General features: G+C 39.2%; 3 protein-coding genes across 4 annotated transcripts in view; 1 reads left to right on the forward strand and 2 right to left on the reverse strand.

Annotated features, from left to right (window-relative positions):
* LOC134750801 (ubiquitin thioesterase trabid-like) overlaps positions 1 to 3,954 on the reverse strand; it is a 53,855-nt gene extending 49,901 nt beyond the window's left edge. Inside the window, exon 1 of the mRNA XM_063686045.1 lies at positions 3,482 to 3,954. Coding sequence (XP_063542115.1) covers positions 3,482 to 3,592 — 111 coding nt within the window. The 5' untranslated portion in view covers positions 3,593 to 3,954. The remainder of the gene's footprint in view (positions 1 to 3,481) is intronic.
* A 4,249-nt stretch (positions 3,955 to 8,203) lies between these two features.
* Positions 8,204 to 13,607, forward strand: LOC134750714 (nucleoplasmin-like protein). Of its 2 annotated transcripts, XM_063685948.1 has the most exons (6): positions 8,204 to 8,359; positions 8,920 to 9,059; positions 10,237 to 10,362; positions 11,566 to 11,691; positions 12,079 to 12,129; positions 12,832 to 13,607. In XM_063685948.1, the coding sequence occupies exons 1-6, from the start codon at positions 8,338 to 8,340 to the stop codon at positions 12,931 to 12,933; spliced, it is 567 nt and encodes a 188-aa protein (XP_063542018.1). In that variant the 5' UTR covers positions 8,204 to 8,337; the 3' UTR covers positions 12,934 to 13,607. The 2 variants fall into 2 exon arrangements, with proteins under 2 accessions (XP_063542018.1, XP_063542019.1); XM_063685949.1 differs by lacking the exon at positions 12,079 to 12,129.
* Positions 13,608 to 15,142: 1,535 nt separating this feature from the next.
* Positions 15,143 to 16,936, reverse strand: LOC134750728 (uncharacterized). The gene is made up of 2 exons (XM_063685966.1): positions 16,670 to 16,936; positions 15,143 to 16,592 (listed from the first exon to the last, which is right to left on the reverse strand). The coding sequence occupies exons 1-2, from the start codon at positions 16,779 to 16,781 to the stop codon at positions 15,166 to 15,168; spliced, it is 1,539 nt and encodes a 512-aa protein (XP_063542036.1). The 5' UTR covers positions 16,782 to 16,936; the 3' UTR covers positions 15,143 to 15,165.
* Positions 16,937 to 18,826: the final 1,890 nt, after the last annotated feature.

Consider the following 18,826-nt stretch of genomic DNA (forward strand, 5'->3'; position numbering starts at 1 on the left):
CAATTAAAGTCCCCTAAAATCATAAGAGGAGGTGGAATCGATTTGAGAATAGATTGTAATTCATGCATATTAACTACTTCAGGATGGGGGATATATATAGAGATGAAATTAATGCCCATAACCCTGGCAGCTACGGCATTAATCCCATCCGAGTGAGGGGGGATATGAATTTGGGAGAAAGGGTAACTGCGCTTGATCAACAACGCACATCCGGCGTGTCCATCATTACGGTCCTCCCGGAGACATGAGAAGCCCGGCACTCTGAGAAGAGTGCCGGGACGTAACCACGTCTCCGAAATAGCCGCAACAGACACAGCATAGGTGTTGATGAGCTGAATAAGGTCAGGTTTTTTTGGGACAATGCTTCGGCTATTCCATTGTAGAAATGTGACCGGGGGGGCCGTTGTTGTGAAATGTAAGTCTTTCAGCGAGTGTGATCATTAAGGGCGCAACGTCGTTCGGTAGGCAATCGCTCCACTTAGCGATTATGTTTGTTAAAATTTTTAAACAGAGCTCCATTAGGTCTTCATTGTGGGTGATTCTATTGTAAGAACTATTCAGAGCTTGGCCATTGGGGAGTTGAGGTGGGGGAGTTCGGACAATATTGTTGTGGGCTTCTCTATCATAACCCGGAGAGAGAGAGACCCTCGTTCGGGGCGCTCGATATACGGTTTTACGATATGAAGTGGTGGGCGGAGGAGAAGGAGATGGCCTGAAAGTATTAGGGTCGCATGGGGGCTGTGAAGATCGGGAAGAGTCTGTAACCTGTTCAAACATGATTCTTGCTACATCTGAATATGGCTTACGAACCGCTGAGAACTGTATTGCTGCTTCTGCGTATGAGACATTCTGCTCAGACATGGCAAGTTTAATGGACTTTTGTCGACCATATTCATTGCATACTTTGTCTGTAGCAAAGTGTCTGCCTGAACAGAATATACACGTCACATGTTCTGGAGCTACATTGCATCCATCACCGGGGTGTTTTTGTGCACACTTATAACATCTAGCATCAGACCGGCACTGTGTTTGAATATGTCCGAACCTAAGGCACTTTCTGCATTGAATAATTGGCAGTTGATATACTTCTACAACTAGTGAGGTGTAGTAGGCGAAAATTTTTGACGGTAAGGATTGTCCTTCAAAGGTAACCACCACCGACTGGGTTGGTGCCCAGGATGGGGATCCATCATCTTTTGTCACTTTCCGCTGCAGACGGCGAGCCTTAAGGATTTTTCCTTTGCCTTCTTTGAGGTTTGTACCGTTGACTAAATCCTCCATAGTCCAATCCGAAGGAACTCCCCGTATAACTCCCATACGCGATACATGGTATGAGGGAATATCAGCTATAAACTTATTTTGGGCTAGTAGCGGGTGCTTTAAGAGGCTATTTGCATCAGCTGCTGTGGTGAAAGTAACTGCTACTCTGTTGCGACCTACTGACTTAATACCACCTTCTTTTTGGATGTTGTTAACCTTTGCTTGAGTAAGCAAAAGGCCTACATTGATGGGTTTTAGGGAAGCATTGGAAGATGGTACAGACTCTCTAGAGACGTGAACTATAAATGGTCCACCATCTTCGGCATTGTACTCTCGGTATTTGCTGTCCAGACTGGGGTGTTTGTATAAATGTGGGTTGAACTCGACTGGATTGTTTTTGTTTAAATCGACTGTAGTATTTTGACTTACCTCCATTGGATTATTTTTATTTAATTCGACCACATGACTATTATTAGGCTCGACTGTATTATTTGTATTACCCGACTGCTTGTCGGCCTCTGTCGTGTAAATTACAATTTTTTTAGGGGAAGGCTCCAGCTTGGTCGGTGATAAATCTAAGTTACGCTTACGTGAGACGTTCTCCCAGTTCATGTCATTATCATCAGCCTCATCTGGAGGCTTCTCCTTCTCGTTACCATCCATCTAAACGCCTATATTAAAATATTCCACCACCTGATTAGTAAATAAGGAAAGTTGTTTTATTTATGGGAATATAACCTCAAAACGAACCACTCACTCAGCGCGCTACTCCTCAATCCGAGAGAGACATTACATGCCATGCACTGTCATGTCATGACATGCATGTCAGAAATGGATGGCACAATGCATGGACACACTAATCCATGTCAGTAGTGAAAGCAAGACACAGTTAAAGTGTTAACTCTATAGACTGACACTGGTCAGTCAACAGTACACAATTTATTCAAATTTACAATCATTTTCATATGTTTTAAGAGGCCGTAGTCGATTTTGGAGCAAAAATGTAAAATTGACAGATTTAGTCGTTGAAATTATACTCGTTTTTTTACGTAATATCGAAATAACAAGTATTGGTTTCTATTAGCACGTCTTCTCATCTTGCCTTTTAATAATGAGGTCGCGAGCGTGCGTCACCGGTAATATATGAAAAGAAGGGGCAGTTTTTAAAAAATCATCAAAAATGTATGGTGGTAAATTATACAAATTGATGTTTAAGAATAGTTTCAGCAAATGTTGTAGATTGTTTAAGTATCAAAATTACGTTGAAATTAAGTCGATTTTCAGAGAAATTGTCACTTTTTTTGAAGTAATTTCTGGAGAAAATTGATTTCGTCTAACTTTCATTTACACTACTTCAAAGTCATAATAATAAAAATGTAGTCTGATAAACGTCAAGTACAGGATATGTGTAATACAAAATTACCATGTTTAGCTGTCCAAACTTTACGAAATTTACGAATAAGAGCGACAAAATCAGTGCTTTACGCGCGTTTACCTAAACATCCATCAGAAAAGCAAACATTACTAATTTAGTGAGTCTGTTTTCAAAAAATTGATCTGATAAAAGGTAAGATAAGAAGACGTTCTAATAGAAACCAGTACTTGTTATTTCAATTAGGTAACAAAAGGTGTACAATTTCACCGACTAAATCTATCAATTTTACATTTTTGCGACTAAAATCGACACCGGTCTCTTAACAACAATGATATTATGTTTTGTCTTATGCTGTTGCATTAATAATCAAGTAAGGTCAGTAAATTATGTCAATGATGGTTCTAAGCAGATAGAAAAGTCCCTGTTAAACCTGCCACTAAATTAAATCAATAAGGGTGCGTTTCGACCAGAACGCGTTTCAAATGTATGAAAACATAGCATAGCACATCTCTGGTCGAAACGCACCCTAAAAAATGTCAATACATACATTTTTACTGCTTAAAGGATCATCATAATTGTTCGGTACTAAAACCTTCAGGCACTTTAATATATTTGTTTTCTAGATTTAAGTAATGACATGAAAAAATAGTGTCACATTTTTTTTTAATCTTGTACTAAAAGCACATTATTTAATATTTAATGAAGAACCAGTGGAAAATATGAGTATAATTAAATAGAATTCGACATGTATACATAATTCCACCACAATTACATTTTTATTTTGGAACACATACGGAGCATAGAGGAGGAGGAGGCTTAGGAGGGAAATAAAATTATTGCCCTGACCTGCAGAGATTGTGGGGGAGTGTTGGTGGAGGCATCCAACGCGCTCTGCGCGCCCTCGGACTCGGCGCCAGCGCCGGGCTCCGCGGCCGCCTCGCGCCCCGCAGCGCTCATGGCGCCGCGCAGTACTTCTCCTACGGCCCCAGTTAAGAGGCCAGCATCATCCACTCGACGTCGACGCTTCACGCCGCCGCCGTCACCTATTCACCATGTAGTGACACCCCCACTCTGCGAACAGATATGGCCACTCACGATGCGCACTTGAAGCCCTAGCTTCTTACACGCGCGATTTTCACCTCGCCAATTTCTTATTGGACATTTTGACAGTTCACTAAATAGCATTTATGTGAGCTTTAATATTAATAGAACGCGATATGCGACTTGGCAACGGTCATTTGCATGTTTTTGGCGTCGTTACACAATATAAGTATTCAAGCATCGATGGCATAAGGTCAAGAACGAGGCAATAATCCGAGCGTAGACTCACACTGTCTACACTGCTGTGCAACGATCGTTGGACACTTTCACTCTGTGTTGTTGGGATTTGCGATGTGCTTCGGGATCAGATAAAAAAACTATGGGTTACGAGAGAAACCAAAAGAAAGAATAGAGCTAATAAACGGAGACAATATTTTTATACGGTATTTTGACAAATAAATTTATGTCAATCGTGGAAATGGGATAGCCCATTGTTAAAAAAATATGTCAAAAACTCAAAAATACATAGCGATTGGTTGAATACTGCAAATGAATATGAAATATCTTATGCAGCCAATGATAACAGAGCTACGGATTTTACTAACCAATAGCAATTTAATAAATAAACGTCCTCGATTCGAAATTGATCCAAGATGGCACCCAAAATAAAATGTTTTATCTATGGTCTTCCGTCATTGCCACAGACCAAGAATCTTATCCACAGACATCAGACATCGTAGCTTATTTTGTTTTTGTTTGAAAATTTGTTGATCTTGTCGTAAAGCTCGCTCCACACTACGCGGCGCGAAACCACGAACGCGAGTGTGGAGGTGGAGTCGATTTCGATGATTAGCGAACTGGACTCCACACTCGCATCACATTCGCGCACGAGTGTGGAGGGACATTTACAAACATAACATAAGTTAAGAAAACAATAACTCAAATGGCAATGATGTGGTATTTGTTAAGAGTTTATTGCACTATCCTAATTTAGTGACTAACAAGAGGGACGCCGCTATACGTGAGACGCGATAAGAGCATCCTATCGTTTCTCACGTATCACGTATAGCGGCGTCCCTCTTATTAGCACGGATGTAGAAGGGTATAACTTCATGCTTGTTAGTATTGTATTGTATAGTTGTTAGTGTTGTAAATTAGGATAGTGTAATAATAATAAGCTCTTTATATCTGAAGCGTAGACCTAGCATTACATAGATCAGCTATACGCGTGCTCCCGTGAGGGACAAAACATACGCAATGCGACAATATGGTAGATCGAGAAGATTTGTAGCCCACTAGTCATAATTATCAATATATTTTATAAGAAAAACAACTCTAATATAACATGTGTGGAATATTATAATTTAACTATGTAGAGCAATTTTTCCGAACTCTGGCTGTAAACAAGCCATTTCTGGCTTAGCAGTTAAGAAACATAAACTGCGATTTATTTAATGTTTAGAACTTTAATAAATAAATAAAAATAAAAAAAATTAATAATCTGTGTGACTACCTATGCACGAATGAGAAAAGATCTTAGCCAAACTATACTTTTACAAAAAATCCTAATATCCCACATACATATGACTTATGGTCACCCTAATTAGAAAGAGATGCAACCGCCCCCTTTGACTTCTCATGTGGACACACCCCAGGGACACACTTTTTGGCCAGTGTACTCCATCCGGCTTATTAAATCTATTTCCTGTTCGCGCCGCGTAGTCTGGAGCGTCTGGAGCGAACTTTAAGGGCTCTCCACACGCGAAAGCCGCTAACGTGAGTGTTTGGTGAGTGTTCGCGGTTTCGCGCCGTGATTCGCGCATGAGTGTGGAGGACCTTAATAATCTCTATAAGGTAAGGTACCATTTCTGAACGTATTATTTTACTCTATGGTCCAGTGTTCATAAATAATGTTGCCACAAAAACACTTCTCGTTCTCCGATATATTAGGGTAAATTAACCTCACTATTCATTAAAACTAGTATAATTAATAATAATAAATATAGTTGGTCAAGCAAATCTTGTCAGTAAATAAGAACAAAAAAACTATACTCATCCTTTTCTTTTGGGTGCTAGTACTAGTGTAAGACAAAGATAGTATTATTATCTCTGTTTATGTTTGAAATGAGACAGCCCCTTGACAGACTATAGTAGCGCACACGGGCTATAATCTTCAAACATCAAATTCTAGCCTTAGTTATCTGTGGCGTTTGAATGTTTAGTATTTCAGTTGACATTTATTCCGCTCCCCTTGCCCCCGCCCCTCCCCGCCAACTTGTCAATTTTAAGTTTGCCAATCGTTTTTGAATACATGTTGACGCCATTACGACGTTACTGCTGGTAGCGCATCCCCCGGACTCGTTATAGGACTAATTAAAATTAATATAAAATATCATTTTTTTTACTTTACTCTCAATATAATTAGTAATCAAATCAAACTTCGACGTGTTATCTTTGAGTCGTGTCTTAATGAGATAAAACAATGAATATATACCCCGTTTTTTTCAGATTTGAATTCTTATAACCTCAAAAGTAGTGCTACCTTTTTTCCTCCAAAATTAAATCTGATTAACTAATCACTGAATTATAGTGTCGTTTACATATTATTGTACAGTCAAGGGCATAAATATATACAGGGTGATCAATCCAAATGGGTCAGTATGGAGAAGTTAGAAACTATGAGAGATAGCGAAATCTGTTCTTAGGAACCATGGCGTCGATTTTAGATTTAATAATAATGACATTCAACCTTTTTTTTAAGTCTCATACATAACCGGGAATCGAACCTGGTCAATATTCTTTATGTCATTGCGTGTAGTATTTGTTTGTATAATTGATCCTGAAATTTGAATACAAAATTAGAAAAAACCGGCCAAGTGCGAGTCGGACTCGCGCACCGAGGGTTCGATACTTTTTAATATTTGTTGTTATAGCGGCAACAGAAATACATCATCTGTGAAAATTTCAACTGTTCATGAGATACAGCCTGGTGACAGACGGACAGACGGACAGCGGAGTCTTAGTAATAACCCTAAAAATTGAATGCCATCACCATCTTCCTCGCGTTGTCCCGACATTTTGCCTCGGCTCATGGGAGCCTAGGGTCCGCTTGGCAACCAATCCCAAGAATTGCCGTGGGCACTAGTTTTTACGAAAGCGACTGCCTTCCAACCCAGAGGGGAAACTAGGCCTTATTGGGATTAGTCCGGTTTCCTCACGATGTTTTCCTTCACCGAAAAGCGACTGGTAAATATCAAAGATTTGAAAACCGGGGTTTGAACCCGCGACCTCCAGATTGCAAGTGGCACGCCGCTAGCGCCACCAGCTCAAAAAAAACTGAATGCCATTATCATTAAATCTAAAATCGAAGCCATGGTTCCTAACAACAGATGTCGCTATCTCTCATAGTTTCTGACTTCTCCCTACTGACCCATTTGGATTGATCACCCATTACCAAAGTTTCAAAAATATGTGTACGCTCTTACACCTTAGACAATAAAGTCGTGTTCACATATACTGAGCCATATGTCGGGATCGCTATTTTTGCCTTCGACTGTACCAAAATATTCGATATCAAAGGAACCCTAGCATTTCGGAAGAAAAAGTTAAACACCACCACTTTTGAGGTTATACAATTTCTACAGGTGGATCCCAAGTCACAGGCATAGCCTAGTTTGGGATCCACCTGTACTCATGTGTCTGTAAAATTGTTTTTCTATTGTCAATAAATTATTCTTATTCTTTCCTCTAATATTGCAAACGAATTAGACGCCGCCATATTTGCACAAATATCCGCGCGAAATGTTATGCGGGCTACCTATAATGCCACGAACACGAATAAAGCTAGAGTCAGACCAAGATAACTCTGCAGCGATTTTCATAGCACAGACGTGCAAGTGTTATTTTAAGCATTTCATAGAAGTTTTTGGTAAGAAAAATATCGAAGTTTGAAGTTTAAAATAACACTTGCACTAGTGATGGGTCAAATCGTGTAATCGACAACGGGCAAAATACTGGATAATTTACACTTTTTAAGAGTGTTTTACCCATAAATACAACACATTTTTATGTAAATCATACTGCCACGTAATAAATAGTTAGTAAACCATTACTTAATTTAACGCTGCATAATACTGTCATATAAAAAAATATTGAAATATGGGAAAAATTTGGGGTTCTGCGTTCTGTAGAACTGACAAATGTTATGTTCACACTGGTTCCCAATATTTTTGTTATTTACTTAAAAATAACATATTGTTCACTTACGCTACCAGGAAAGTATCGCTATGCTTTAATGTTTGGTGCAGATTTTTTTTCTTTAGATGTCCAGTATAGTGGACGTTATCGATTTAAGGGTTAAGTCGATTTACAGAACACACGTCGATTTAGTCGACTTCAGGCCTAAATCGATTTTAACCGATTTGTGAAGTCTCATCGAGTCATCGTAACATCGCTAAGCTAACTTGCACTTGCACTTTTGTAATCTGTGCTATAAAAATCGCTGCAGAGATCTTGGTCTGGTAGTGGGGAGTTTTCTTGATACAATAGGGAATTTATGAAGTTAGGCTGACAACACCAGTATTCAAGTCTTCAGATTTTTGTGTGCGCCGGCTTCGCACGTGAACGTGTCGCGAAAATCTCATAAAATTAGTGAAATCACCATGTCGGACGAATATTTCTATGGTAAGCGGTGATCTTTGATATATTACGCTTTAGATCGTGTATTTATTTATGAAGTAAGGTCTGTACTGGTATGACAAATACCTACTTACTGTTAGCGTCCGTTTTGACACCCGGCAAACTCGCCATTTTAATATTATTTCAGTGGTTTTCCTAAGTTGCTCAATAAATCGTGCTTTTTATACTCTTACTTGTGTTTACGCGTAGTTATGTTCTATGGTGACTGATAAATTTGCAAATTCGCAACGAACTTGCCGCCATTTTCGATCAAGGTTTGCGAAATGTGAAATGGCTAATTTAACCGGGGCCCGGGGGCCACATTCATGGACAGCGGTGAATTCTTCGGCAACGTGGTTATAATCTTCGCCCCAAGCCCATATCTACGCGGTATCGATTTTCCGCCCCGCGATATGTTCGCAAATATGTTTGACACTCTGTAGGCGCGTAATTTAAAAGTGGCGTCCAAGCGTTGAGCGGTCGCATCTCGTTTCTCGGAAGTGCGGGGATGAAGGGCGTGTGCGAGGTTTGAGGTTATGGAGTGACGTGAGTGGCCGGTGTTGCAGGTGTGACCCTGTCCTCGACGCACCAGTCGGAGACGTGGGACCCCGAGGCGAAGGTGGAGTACCCGCGCAGCAACAAGCTGCTTATCCGCCTGGCGCTGCTCGGCCCCGACGCCAAGCCCGACGAGTTCAATGTGGTGCAGGTGAGACAATAACAAACTGTATTTACTTATAACTTGGCATGCCACTATCAAGGAGTAGGTATCACTATCTCGGATCTATGTACAAGGTCATAAGTGTCACAACCGTCTAAACACCACGTTATTATTAAATGACTCATTTGGCTGTTTTTGCAAATACCAGTATTTATACCCGTGTGTCTGAGAAAAAATATAAAAGTGTGTACACTTGAAGTATCTCTAGATGTTTTTAGGCACTTGGCTGCTATCTTGTGCTAACTTTACATTCTAAAATGTACTTTGTTCAGCTTTCAGCTAAATTACTCTCATAATGAGAGTCTCATTCACTAATTTCTCGTTAATTTTTTTGTGTTTTTGCATAATCTTATAAAATGTTTTGTAACATAACCTAATTTGTTAATAAAAGGTGTATACATTAAACCTTTTGTAAACATAAAATTAATATTAGGAGACTAGTACAGTGAAGTCTAGAAGAATCTGGCACTTCGATGGTCCGGTATACTCAGTAATCTGGCACTAAAATTAGGGTACAAATGGTTGTTCTATGTCCTAATTACTATGTGCGCTTACATTTTACGTCTATGAATAAAGTAATTTATTTATCACATTAATTTAAACGCATATAATTATTCAAATAAAAGTAAAACTAATTTAACTAAGAATAACAACTTATAAATAATAAGAGTTAAAAAAAACTACTCTTAATTTAAAAAACATCTAAATAAGGCCCGCCGCGGCATTGTGCCAAAGATGCTGGCAGCATTCCCTCGCTGAATGGCAATACTTATGCGATGCGAGAGAAAGCCGCCAGCTCTCTGGTCACCGGTTGCATCTTACATTATCGCACTCCAATCTCTTTAAGTGCCTGTTCAAGAAAACAGGAAAAATTTTCTTTAAATTTAGTATTTTAATAAAATATATTTCTACGACATACTAAAACACTTCAAAATAATATGCAGATTTGCTCTTAACTTACATTAATCCTAATTGTCCAGTAATACGGCACTCTTGCGTCAGCATTAGTGCCGGATTAGTGAGATTGCACTGTACTTTCATTGACTACCAACTTAAACAAAAGTTTGGGCCTCACTTTAAGACACAAGATGACTGGGTGCGGTTTATAATGTTTAACATGTTTGTTTGAAGGTAATACTTAATAAAAGCTTGCAACTATTTTCAGGTAGAAACGATGTCACTACAAGACTCTATCAAGATCCCCGTTGCCATCTTGAAGGTGGGAGAGACGCGGCAGGCGCGGTTAGACCTGGAGTTCCCTGATGCTCCCGTCACATTCACACTCATCCAGGTACTATTATTATTTATATACAAGTTTGTAGGTCTAAAATAAATAATAATCGAGTCCACTGTGCTCCCCTGAAAAACATGTTAGCACATCATTAGTTTACTTACAAGATATAGTCATAAATAGTATTTTCTTTCTTACTATTAGTAACAAGTATTTATATACCAATTTTTTATCAAGCAGATATGTCTGCGAGCAATACTACAAATTTTATATTAAAGTATTTATATTGCAAAGTAAGCTACACAGGGCAGTTTCACAGCAAGAAATATAGAACAGGGCCGTCATCATCTTCGTCATTGGCCTTATCGTCTATTGCAGACAAAAGCATGTTGTAAATAAAACATAATTTACAAGGAAATTTCCCTGCAATTTATGAGAATTTTACGGTAATTTATGAAAAATTACGAAAAATTCATGAAATTCACGTAGAATTTAACGGCCTGGAGGTCCCGGCTTCGAATCCTGGTAAGGGCATTAATTTGTGTGTTCATCACAAATATTTGTTCCTTAGTTATGGATGTTTTCTATGTATTTAAGTACTTATATGTATCTATATATTATTACATTTATTTATGATCCCGGTTTTAACGTAAGGATAAGGGACCTTTCTAAATTATTTCATCATTAGAAAAAATCTAGTTTCCATACAAAAAACGCGATTTTAGATAAATCGCCAGTTTTATTTATTTAAAATGCACATTAAACAGACAACATTAAACATTGTTACAAAGAGTACATGAGTGGTAGGTATTACATAAGAATGCCATCCAAAGTAAGCATGCACAGCAAGAAAAAATAATAACGAGCAAAAACTATAACTATAAAACTACTCAAAATTACACTAAATTACAACATCTCACAAATACTTAATTATGACATGTCAAATTGCTTACTATTATTGGGAAGTGTGATTTTGGTAATGTTACCGTAATATTACCGAGAATATTTTCTCAATCGGAAATATTCTCTGCTATTTCCCATCACTAGTCTTGACACTTGACAGTAATATAATAGACCAAACTATGGATGGTATGTAATGATGATAAAACTAACCACGTGTTATTTGACGGGTGCGCGGCGCCGTTTTGGCGCTGCGCTGCCTGCTCGTGATTGCTTTCGAGGCATTTGTCTGAAAACTTGCCCAAAACAAAATAATAAAACGTGAAATGTGTCACATCAGTCAATTTCTGTTTGTGTGTCCAGGGTTCCGGCCCAGTACATCTCATCGGGCAGCACCTGCTCGGAGCGCTCGTGGAGGAGTTTGAAGATATGGAGGAGATGGAAGAAGAGATGTTGGATGAGGAGGAAGGAGACGACTCGCAGTTCAAGGTCAGTTGGTTTTGCTGTTGATCCTCGCTTTAAACTAAAACTGACTGGATCACCAGTCCTTATTAATCCCAGATCTTTGTTATTAAAGATGACAGCATTATTGCTTGGCCTGCAACCTGTATAAATTAGAAATGGAAAACTAGAAAAACTTTGACATATTAAAAAGACAGTACCTCAGCAACTACAAGAAGTAAAAGATGTCTTCGTCCTATGTTTAACTAATTAATGATTTGTAAATAGAAATCTAGGATAAATTTATCAATACCTGACATTTCAGTATTCCTGTCACATTTTTGACAAATGATCAAAATAGACATGCGAGGGAAATTCTAATGTCTTGTAACAAACTTGTGTAATCACTGATTCAGTAGCTTGCTAAATTTACAGGAAGATGAGAATAAAAGGAAATCATCTGCAGGCAAGCGCAAGACGAATGAGGTACTGAAAACCTTCAACTAATAACTTAAATAGGCGGAGTGCTCACAGAGGGAAAAGGATTCCGCCCAATTCTGCTAACCCATTTGAGGCCCATGACATTTATACATGTCACATCTTTAGACTACTTTATATGCCTTACTTACACAGTAGTGCTGGGCCTCGAATGGTTTAAAAAATAACAGTCATGTGCCATCGTCTGTCTTTAAACATAATTATATTTTTTGCATTTGTTTCCTGCTGAAACATTGACTGTTATTAAATAGTGAAACTGGGCGCTCGCAGCATAGAAAATGTGCTGTCACAAAATTTGATTGCAACTTACGTTGTTACATTACATTGGCTGTTGGTTTTCTGTATACTCATTCATTCCCTTTACCTTCTGATAGCTCAAACACGTTTTTTGAAACCTGCTACGTCATAGATGCTGCATTATTTGTTTTAGTTTGATGATGATAAAACCAACCATATATTATGACGGGTGCGCGGCGCCGTTTTGGCGCCACGCTGCTCGCTCGTGATTGCTTTCGAGGCATTTGTCTGAAAACTTAAAACTGCGCATGCGGCACCATTCTTCGATATCGGCATTTTCTATTTAACTGCCAGTACAGTACTGCCACCTATTATTAGTATTTGTGTTGTCGTAGTACTCGCACTAGAATATCACGTGGCCAAGGCACTTTTGTGACTCAAAACGTGTTTCAGGATGACGACGACGAGGAGGGTGAACCCAAGGGCAAGAAAGCGAAAATGTCAAACAACGCCAAAGGCAAAGCCCCATCCCCGAAGAAGAACGCCAAGAAGTGAGCTCCCCCCCTCCCCCTCCCGGCGCCGCCCACCCCCACTCTACGAACACTCCACAAGACTGACGCCCGAGCAGGGCGAAACTGACTAATCTTTTTTTCGACATTCCTCTATCTCTGTCTGTCACTCGACTCTAACGAGCGCGATAGAGATAGCGGAGTTTGGAAGAACGGACGGGGGTTGGGCGGCGGCCGCCTAGTTTACGTTTACGATAGAGTGGTACGATATTCTGCCTAGGTTAGAGTGTATCAGCGTGCATCAGCGTGCCTGCGAGAGTGAGTGAGCGAGCGCGAGCCGGCGCCGGACCGCATCCGGACCCGGTTCCCGCAGCCGGACCCGGACGGTCGGACGCGGACCGAATCCGGTGGGATTCTTCACTAATGTTTATTTTTTCAAGATATCCATTCCTTATTGTTGTAGCGTTATGGATGTCGAATTTAATGTTAAGTCCTAATTAAATTCACACGGATGTATTTTTAAGTTAAGACGTAAGCGTAATCAGTGTACTCTATAAACATTGATCCATTACATAAGTATCATTAGCGCCGGTCGACATTTGATTATTTTTTTGCTAACGATTTCTCATTTCAGAATGAAAACTGATAATCTATTATAGTTTGTTTGTACATATAAAAGCATAAGAACGGTAACAATAAAACGAAAACATTTCTAAACTTTCTCTGCTTTTTATTTCAAGTATTTAATTTACCCATGGAAAATTGTAATGGCGCTATCACAGTATGTCGTATGCCGATAATGTCGGTTGCCTGGCAAGCTCTTACTTTGCATAAGGCCGCGGACTGGACGCGCGCGGTCAGTCCACGGCCTTAGGCTCCACTGGCTCCAGGTGTGAGGTGTGAGCGCCATGTGTCTGGTTCTGGTGGGTGCGGTGCGTCCAGACCTAAAATCGACATTTTGTTATTATGCCCCTCTATTGCTCTTGAATATTAAATTTTCAGCGATAGAAGTAGACTAGTAATGATTGTTATAAGCCCTCTAGTGTAGACTTCATTCGTAAACCGTGTGCGTGCACGTCTGCACGTGCAGTTAGACTGACCACGCTAAAGTTGGCAGTAAAAATGCATATCCCTATAAGCACTACCTGAAGTTCCAGAGACTCCTAAGAGTTAGACCAAGATAAGTCTGCAACGATTTTTATAGCACAAGCAGTGCAAGTGTTATTTTAAACTTCTATCAAAGAGGATATATAAGATAGAGGAGTACTGTCATGGTAAATTTTGTAGCCACAGCAAATTCACTGCAATCTATCGACACACGATTAAAACTAAAAATGAAGATGTATAAAAATACCATAAAACGTATTTATAAACGGATAAATGATTTTTTTTATTTGCATTTATAATTTTGACCCATGTTCTTTCAGTGATGTGCATTCAAATTGTTAAATAAACTAAACCGCCAACGCCATCTATTCAGGCCAAAGGTGGTAAAACGTGGTGGCGCCATTTGTTAAAGAATCATGCTTGATTTTCGAGGCACGTTTTTTTCTTAGACTGGTCTGTATCCATCTTATACGGAGTTACATAGTCTTTGCTTCTATGAATAAAATTATGATTTATAAAATTAAACAACACTTGCGTGTGCTATCAAAATCGTTGCAGACTTGGTGTAACTCAAAAATCTAGACTATGCATGCACGTGGGGTGGGGTGGGGTGGGGTCGGGTTGGGCGGGGCATATGCGACGAGCACCTGGTCGTTGTGTTGTGAACCTTTGTACTGGGCAACAATAAATGCCTCCAGCCTTTTATTCAGACGGCAGCTGAATATGCAGGGACAAAGAGAATGCCTTGTAGTTGAAGGTAAACGTCCGAATAATGTGACCTATTCTCATTGAGCACTTTTCATGGAGGAATTTCTGTCCTCTGTCCCCACGCATTTAAAACTTAACCCCGAGCACCGAGTTAGTGGCTAACCCTGGATGGCGCAAGTGGCCCTAAGGGAAATTGCTTTTATAGGATTTGGATATTGTGGAGAAGTAAATACCTAATGGAAGTGCCAGTATACTATAGTGAATACAAAGTTATTTTTGCCGAGGCGTTATTAACCCTTTGGCCGCCAAAGACGTCATCTGCCGCGCGCGGCTACAGCCCAATATCAACCTTCCTGCATTCCGGGAAGGTTCACGACGTGCCAGGCACGATAGGAGCGGCATTCAAAGAGTTGGAAAGTCATAAAATGAGTTGACTAAAATTATTTAAAAGCAAAAATATATTTCATTTTTGACTGATAAGAGCTTGAAGAATTCTGTTTCTCTCCCTCTGTATACAATTTGACTCCTCTACTAGTCCGAGTAGTCTTTCAAACTTTCTGTCATTCTCCTTCCTTTCTTGAACATCGCTGGCTGCCCTCGAGATCCCCATGGCATCCTCTTCTCTACTCTCAAACCGAGGGATGCTAGGATTTCCGTATATCTGCTCAAAGTATGAAAAGTAAGGCCATTTGATTTGCTGCCCGGGCTCCTTCCGCTCCGCTAGACGGATATAGGTTTGCTTCAGGTTACGGAACTTTCTGTCACACTCTTCAGGAGACATACCTAACTTGGGACTAATTAACTTCCAAACATTCTTTTTCTTAGTAAGTGGATCTCTAAATTTAACTTTATGGTGTACGTAGAACTGGAGAAGCTGTGAGATGTAGTCATCTTTGTCTGTGTCTATGGACCTGTGGGGTTCGGGGTTGAAGCCACTGAATAATGCCTCAAAATCTTTGAAATAGCGCCACTTAGTTGTGTATCTGCTAGTTTCCATTTTGCTTTTCAATTTAACATATGTCTGTTTTAAGTTTCTAAATTTCCTGTCACAATCTATTGGACTCTCCCCAACCATCGTGGATATCTCTTTCCACAGTTCCTTTTTTTGAAATTTAGGATTTTGAAACTTGTGACTATATTCAGCATAGGCGTCCAATAGCTGTTTTGTTTTAAATCTATCCCAGGGCTTGAGAATAGGATTGTAATTGTAAAAGATTCTTTCAAAGAAGTGCTGGTAAGGCCATTTCTTGACAAATTTTCCAATTTTTTCTCTGCTCCGTTCTAGCCAGGTCAAGTAGGTCCTTTTTAAGTTTTTAAATTTATGGTAGCAGCTATACTCTGTGGAACCTATTTGGAGGGCTATTTCTTTCCAGATGTCTTTCTGAAGAACGTCTGGGTTCCGAAACCTGTACAGATTCTCTATGTATAGACTCAGCAGCCTCTTTATTTTTAAGTCCTCCCAGGGTTCTAATAAAGTAGGGCTCTTGTATTCCTTGAAAATCTCGTCACAGAGGTTGAAATGGACCCATTTAATGTGTCTGCCCATCTTTTTCTCCTTCAGTAGCCTTATGTAAGTTCTCCTTAGGTTCCTATACTTCTTGTAGCAGTCCTCGGCAGTGGTGCCAATGGTAGCAGCAATGTTCTCCCACAGCGCCCTCTCCTTGGCGCCGCTGGTGCTACTTAGCTTGTTCTCTAGGCACTGTGTGAGCAGAAGCATGATCTTGTTCCTATCCCAGAAGTTGTCATCTACCTTTTGTTTGTCAACTACAGGCTCTTCACAGGGCTCGGGCAACTCTTGTGGAGCTGGTACTGTAGGTACTTCATTAATTTGTATATATTGTCTGTTGTTATCACCTGTGCTCACTATGTACCTTGCCTCTTGTGCAGTTACTAAAATCAGACATCAAAAATCAAAACACTTGAAGCCCCATAGAGAAAATAAATGTGTGAACTAGTATTATACTTACTCTGTGTAGGGTTTTGGATAGTAAAGTTGTTGCTACTAAATATAACGTTGCTCTGATCTTCTCTGAATAATAACCAGTAGCTTTGATTTTGGTTTTGTGCATTTACATCCATTTTCTATAGAAAATAAGAATAATAACCTCAGCAAACACTACACAATTGTCAACTTAATCTGAAAATGTATTTGTAAATGTGTGTTTCTATTCAATGCTATTCAAATAATATCATATAATATGAATACTAGCAAGAGATCGTATTTAAATTTGTTTGACATCACTGACATTACTGTCATTACTATTACTGACATAAACACTCGTAGAGGTAAAAATTCTATCAATCAGTCAGGCTTCAAAAGGGATGACCAAAGAGAATATAAACTTAATGAAACTTATAAACACTAGAAATACGTTTTAAGCATTCTTAAATAAAGATAAAAAAAAAGTAAGAGCGAAAAAGCGATATTTTTTCTCGCTTTATTTATAGGTGCGTCACACACGCAACGCTTTTTAAGCTCTCGTGCGAATGGCGCTTAACTTATACATACAGTCTGGCAAAAAAAAGAGTATAAATTAAAAAGTGGATGATGATGCTCTCTTGACCACGGATGGAGTACACGGGCCAAAAAGTGTGTCCTCATGAGAAGTCAAAGTGGGCGGTTGCATCTCTTTCTAATTAGGGTGACCATAAGTCATAGTCATATGTATGTGGGATATTAGGTTGTTGGAATGTATAGTTTGGCCAAGATCTTTTTTCATTCATGCATAGGATGCATGCAAGTTAGAGAGAATGGATATAGTTTTTTTCTCCTCTGTAAAACGCTTCACAAAACCTTACTTAATTTAGTCGTTATAAAAGCTGTTACTGATGACAGACAGACGGACAGCGGAGTCTTAGTGATAGGGTCCCGTTTTTACCCTTTGGATACGGAACCCTAAAAATGGTCACGTTTTTTTCATTTGTAGTCTGCCTTTTCGCACTCATGGTATGTTCATATACGTAATGGCTTCTCATTTGCACACTTCAGCTATTCTTTAAGCGTCATCGTAGTTAATTGCACCATTTTTTTAATTTGCCGCCTTTGTGTACTGACGGAAATGTGTGTTCAACCTATATAGAATATTATGTAAAAATGTGTCTGTAATATTTAAGGATTTTGGATTTAACTTTCGGCAATTATATAGCTCTCATTACGTGCACAAATAAATCATTTATCTATCTATCTATCTATCAACCAAATAATTAAACATGCCGAAATAAAGATATACTTATTTAGGTAATCTTATTTTTACATTAAGTAAGTACGTAGGTAATAAGAACTCTGTAAGGCCGATTCACATCGTGCCGACATCATAGTCACCCTAATGAGTTTGACAATGTTTTCTTGTATTTTTATCGTAAACTTTAATAGTTGAGGCTTACCTGTGAAAAGATATACCACAATCAACAAATCTTTCACTTCTGCAACCTTTCACACAACATCTTTTACCCATTTTATACTTTATTTCGCAAATAAATCTTGAGCGCCGCCATTCATGTATTTTCAAAATTTCTTTATCAAGTTGGGGATACCAATTAATATTCAAAGTTACTACAATGTCTACCATATTAAAATTAATGTATTTTTTGTTGTGGACATGCTTGGTTAAATCAGTTAATAATATTGACATTATAACTATTTACAAATTACGTAAAAGATATCAGAACCGCACTCTGAATATAGCACTTAAATAATATAAAAAGGTATTTAATTTTAGTAGTTATTAATATAAATACTACCAAAATGGTATTTTTTTAACATTGGCAACATGTGCGAGTGGGACACCGCGACCCACTTTTGCTATCTCATGTGGACCGTTTTCTCTAGTCTGGTACGAACACCTTTCTGGCTCGGTGATAAGGTTCAATTTAGTATGGCAAAAAAAGTGACAGCTCGCTCCTGTTTAGGGTATAACTTCATGCTCTTGACCGATTTCGGCCACAGCGACTGTGTGCTCTGGAGTAGGCAATTTTTAATTCGCGTTATTAGCGTGTAGCTGATCCGCTCTCTGGTGCGCCCTTAGGTGGCTCACGTACCCTATCTTCTTGCTAAATACTCGAGCACATTTTGGGCACGTCAGCGCACCACCTACATAGTTGTAGCAAATCGAGGTTGGCGGCCG

Source organism: Cydia strobilella, chromosome 20 (genome assembly GCF_947568885.1).
Source record: "Cydia strobilella chromosome 20, ilCydStro3.1, whole genome shotgun sequence".
NCBI lineage: Eukaryota > Metazoa > Arthropoda > Insecta > Lepidoptera > Tortricidae > Cydia > Cydia strobilella.

Coding starts and splice junctions, on each gene's coding strand:
- LOC134750714 (XM_063685948.1), top strand. CDS start 8,338: ATGTCGGACGAATATTTCTATG. Junction 10,363..11,565: donor TCACATTCACACTCATCCAG/GTACTATTATTA, acceptor TTGTGTGTCCAG/GGTTCCGGCCCAGTACATCT. Junction 12,130..12,831: donor GCAAGCGCAAGACGAATGAG/GTACTGAAAACC, acceptor AACGTGTTTCAG/GATGACGACGACGAGGAGGG.
- LOC134750728 (XM_063685966.1), bottom strand. CDS start 16,781: ATGGATGTAAATGCACAAAACCAAAATCAAAGCTACTGGTTATTATTC. Junction 16,593..16,669: donor TATCCAAAACCCTACACAGA/GTAAGTATAATA, acceptor GTCTGATTTTAG/TAACTGCACAAGAGGCAAGG.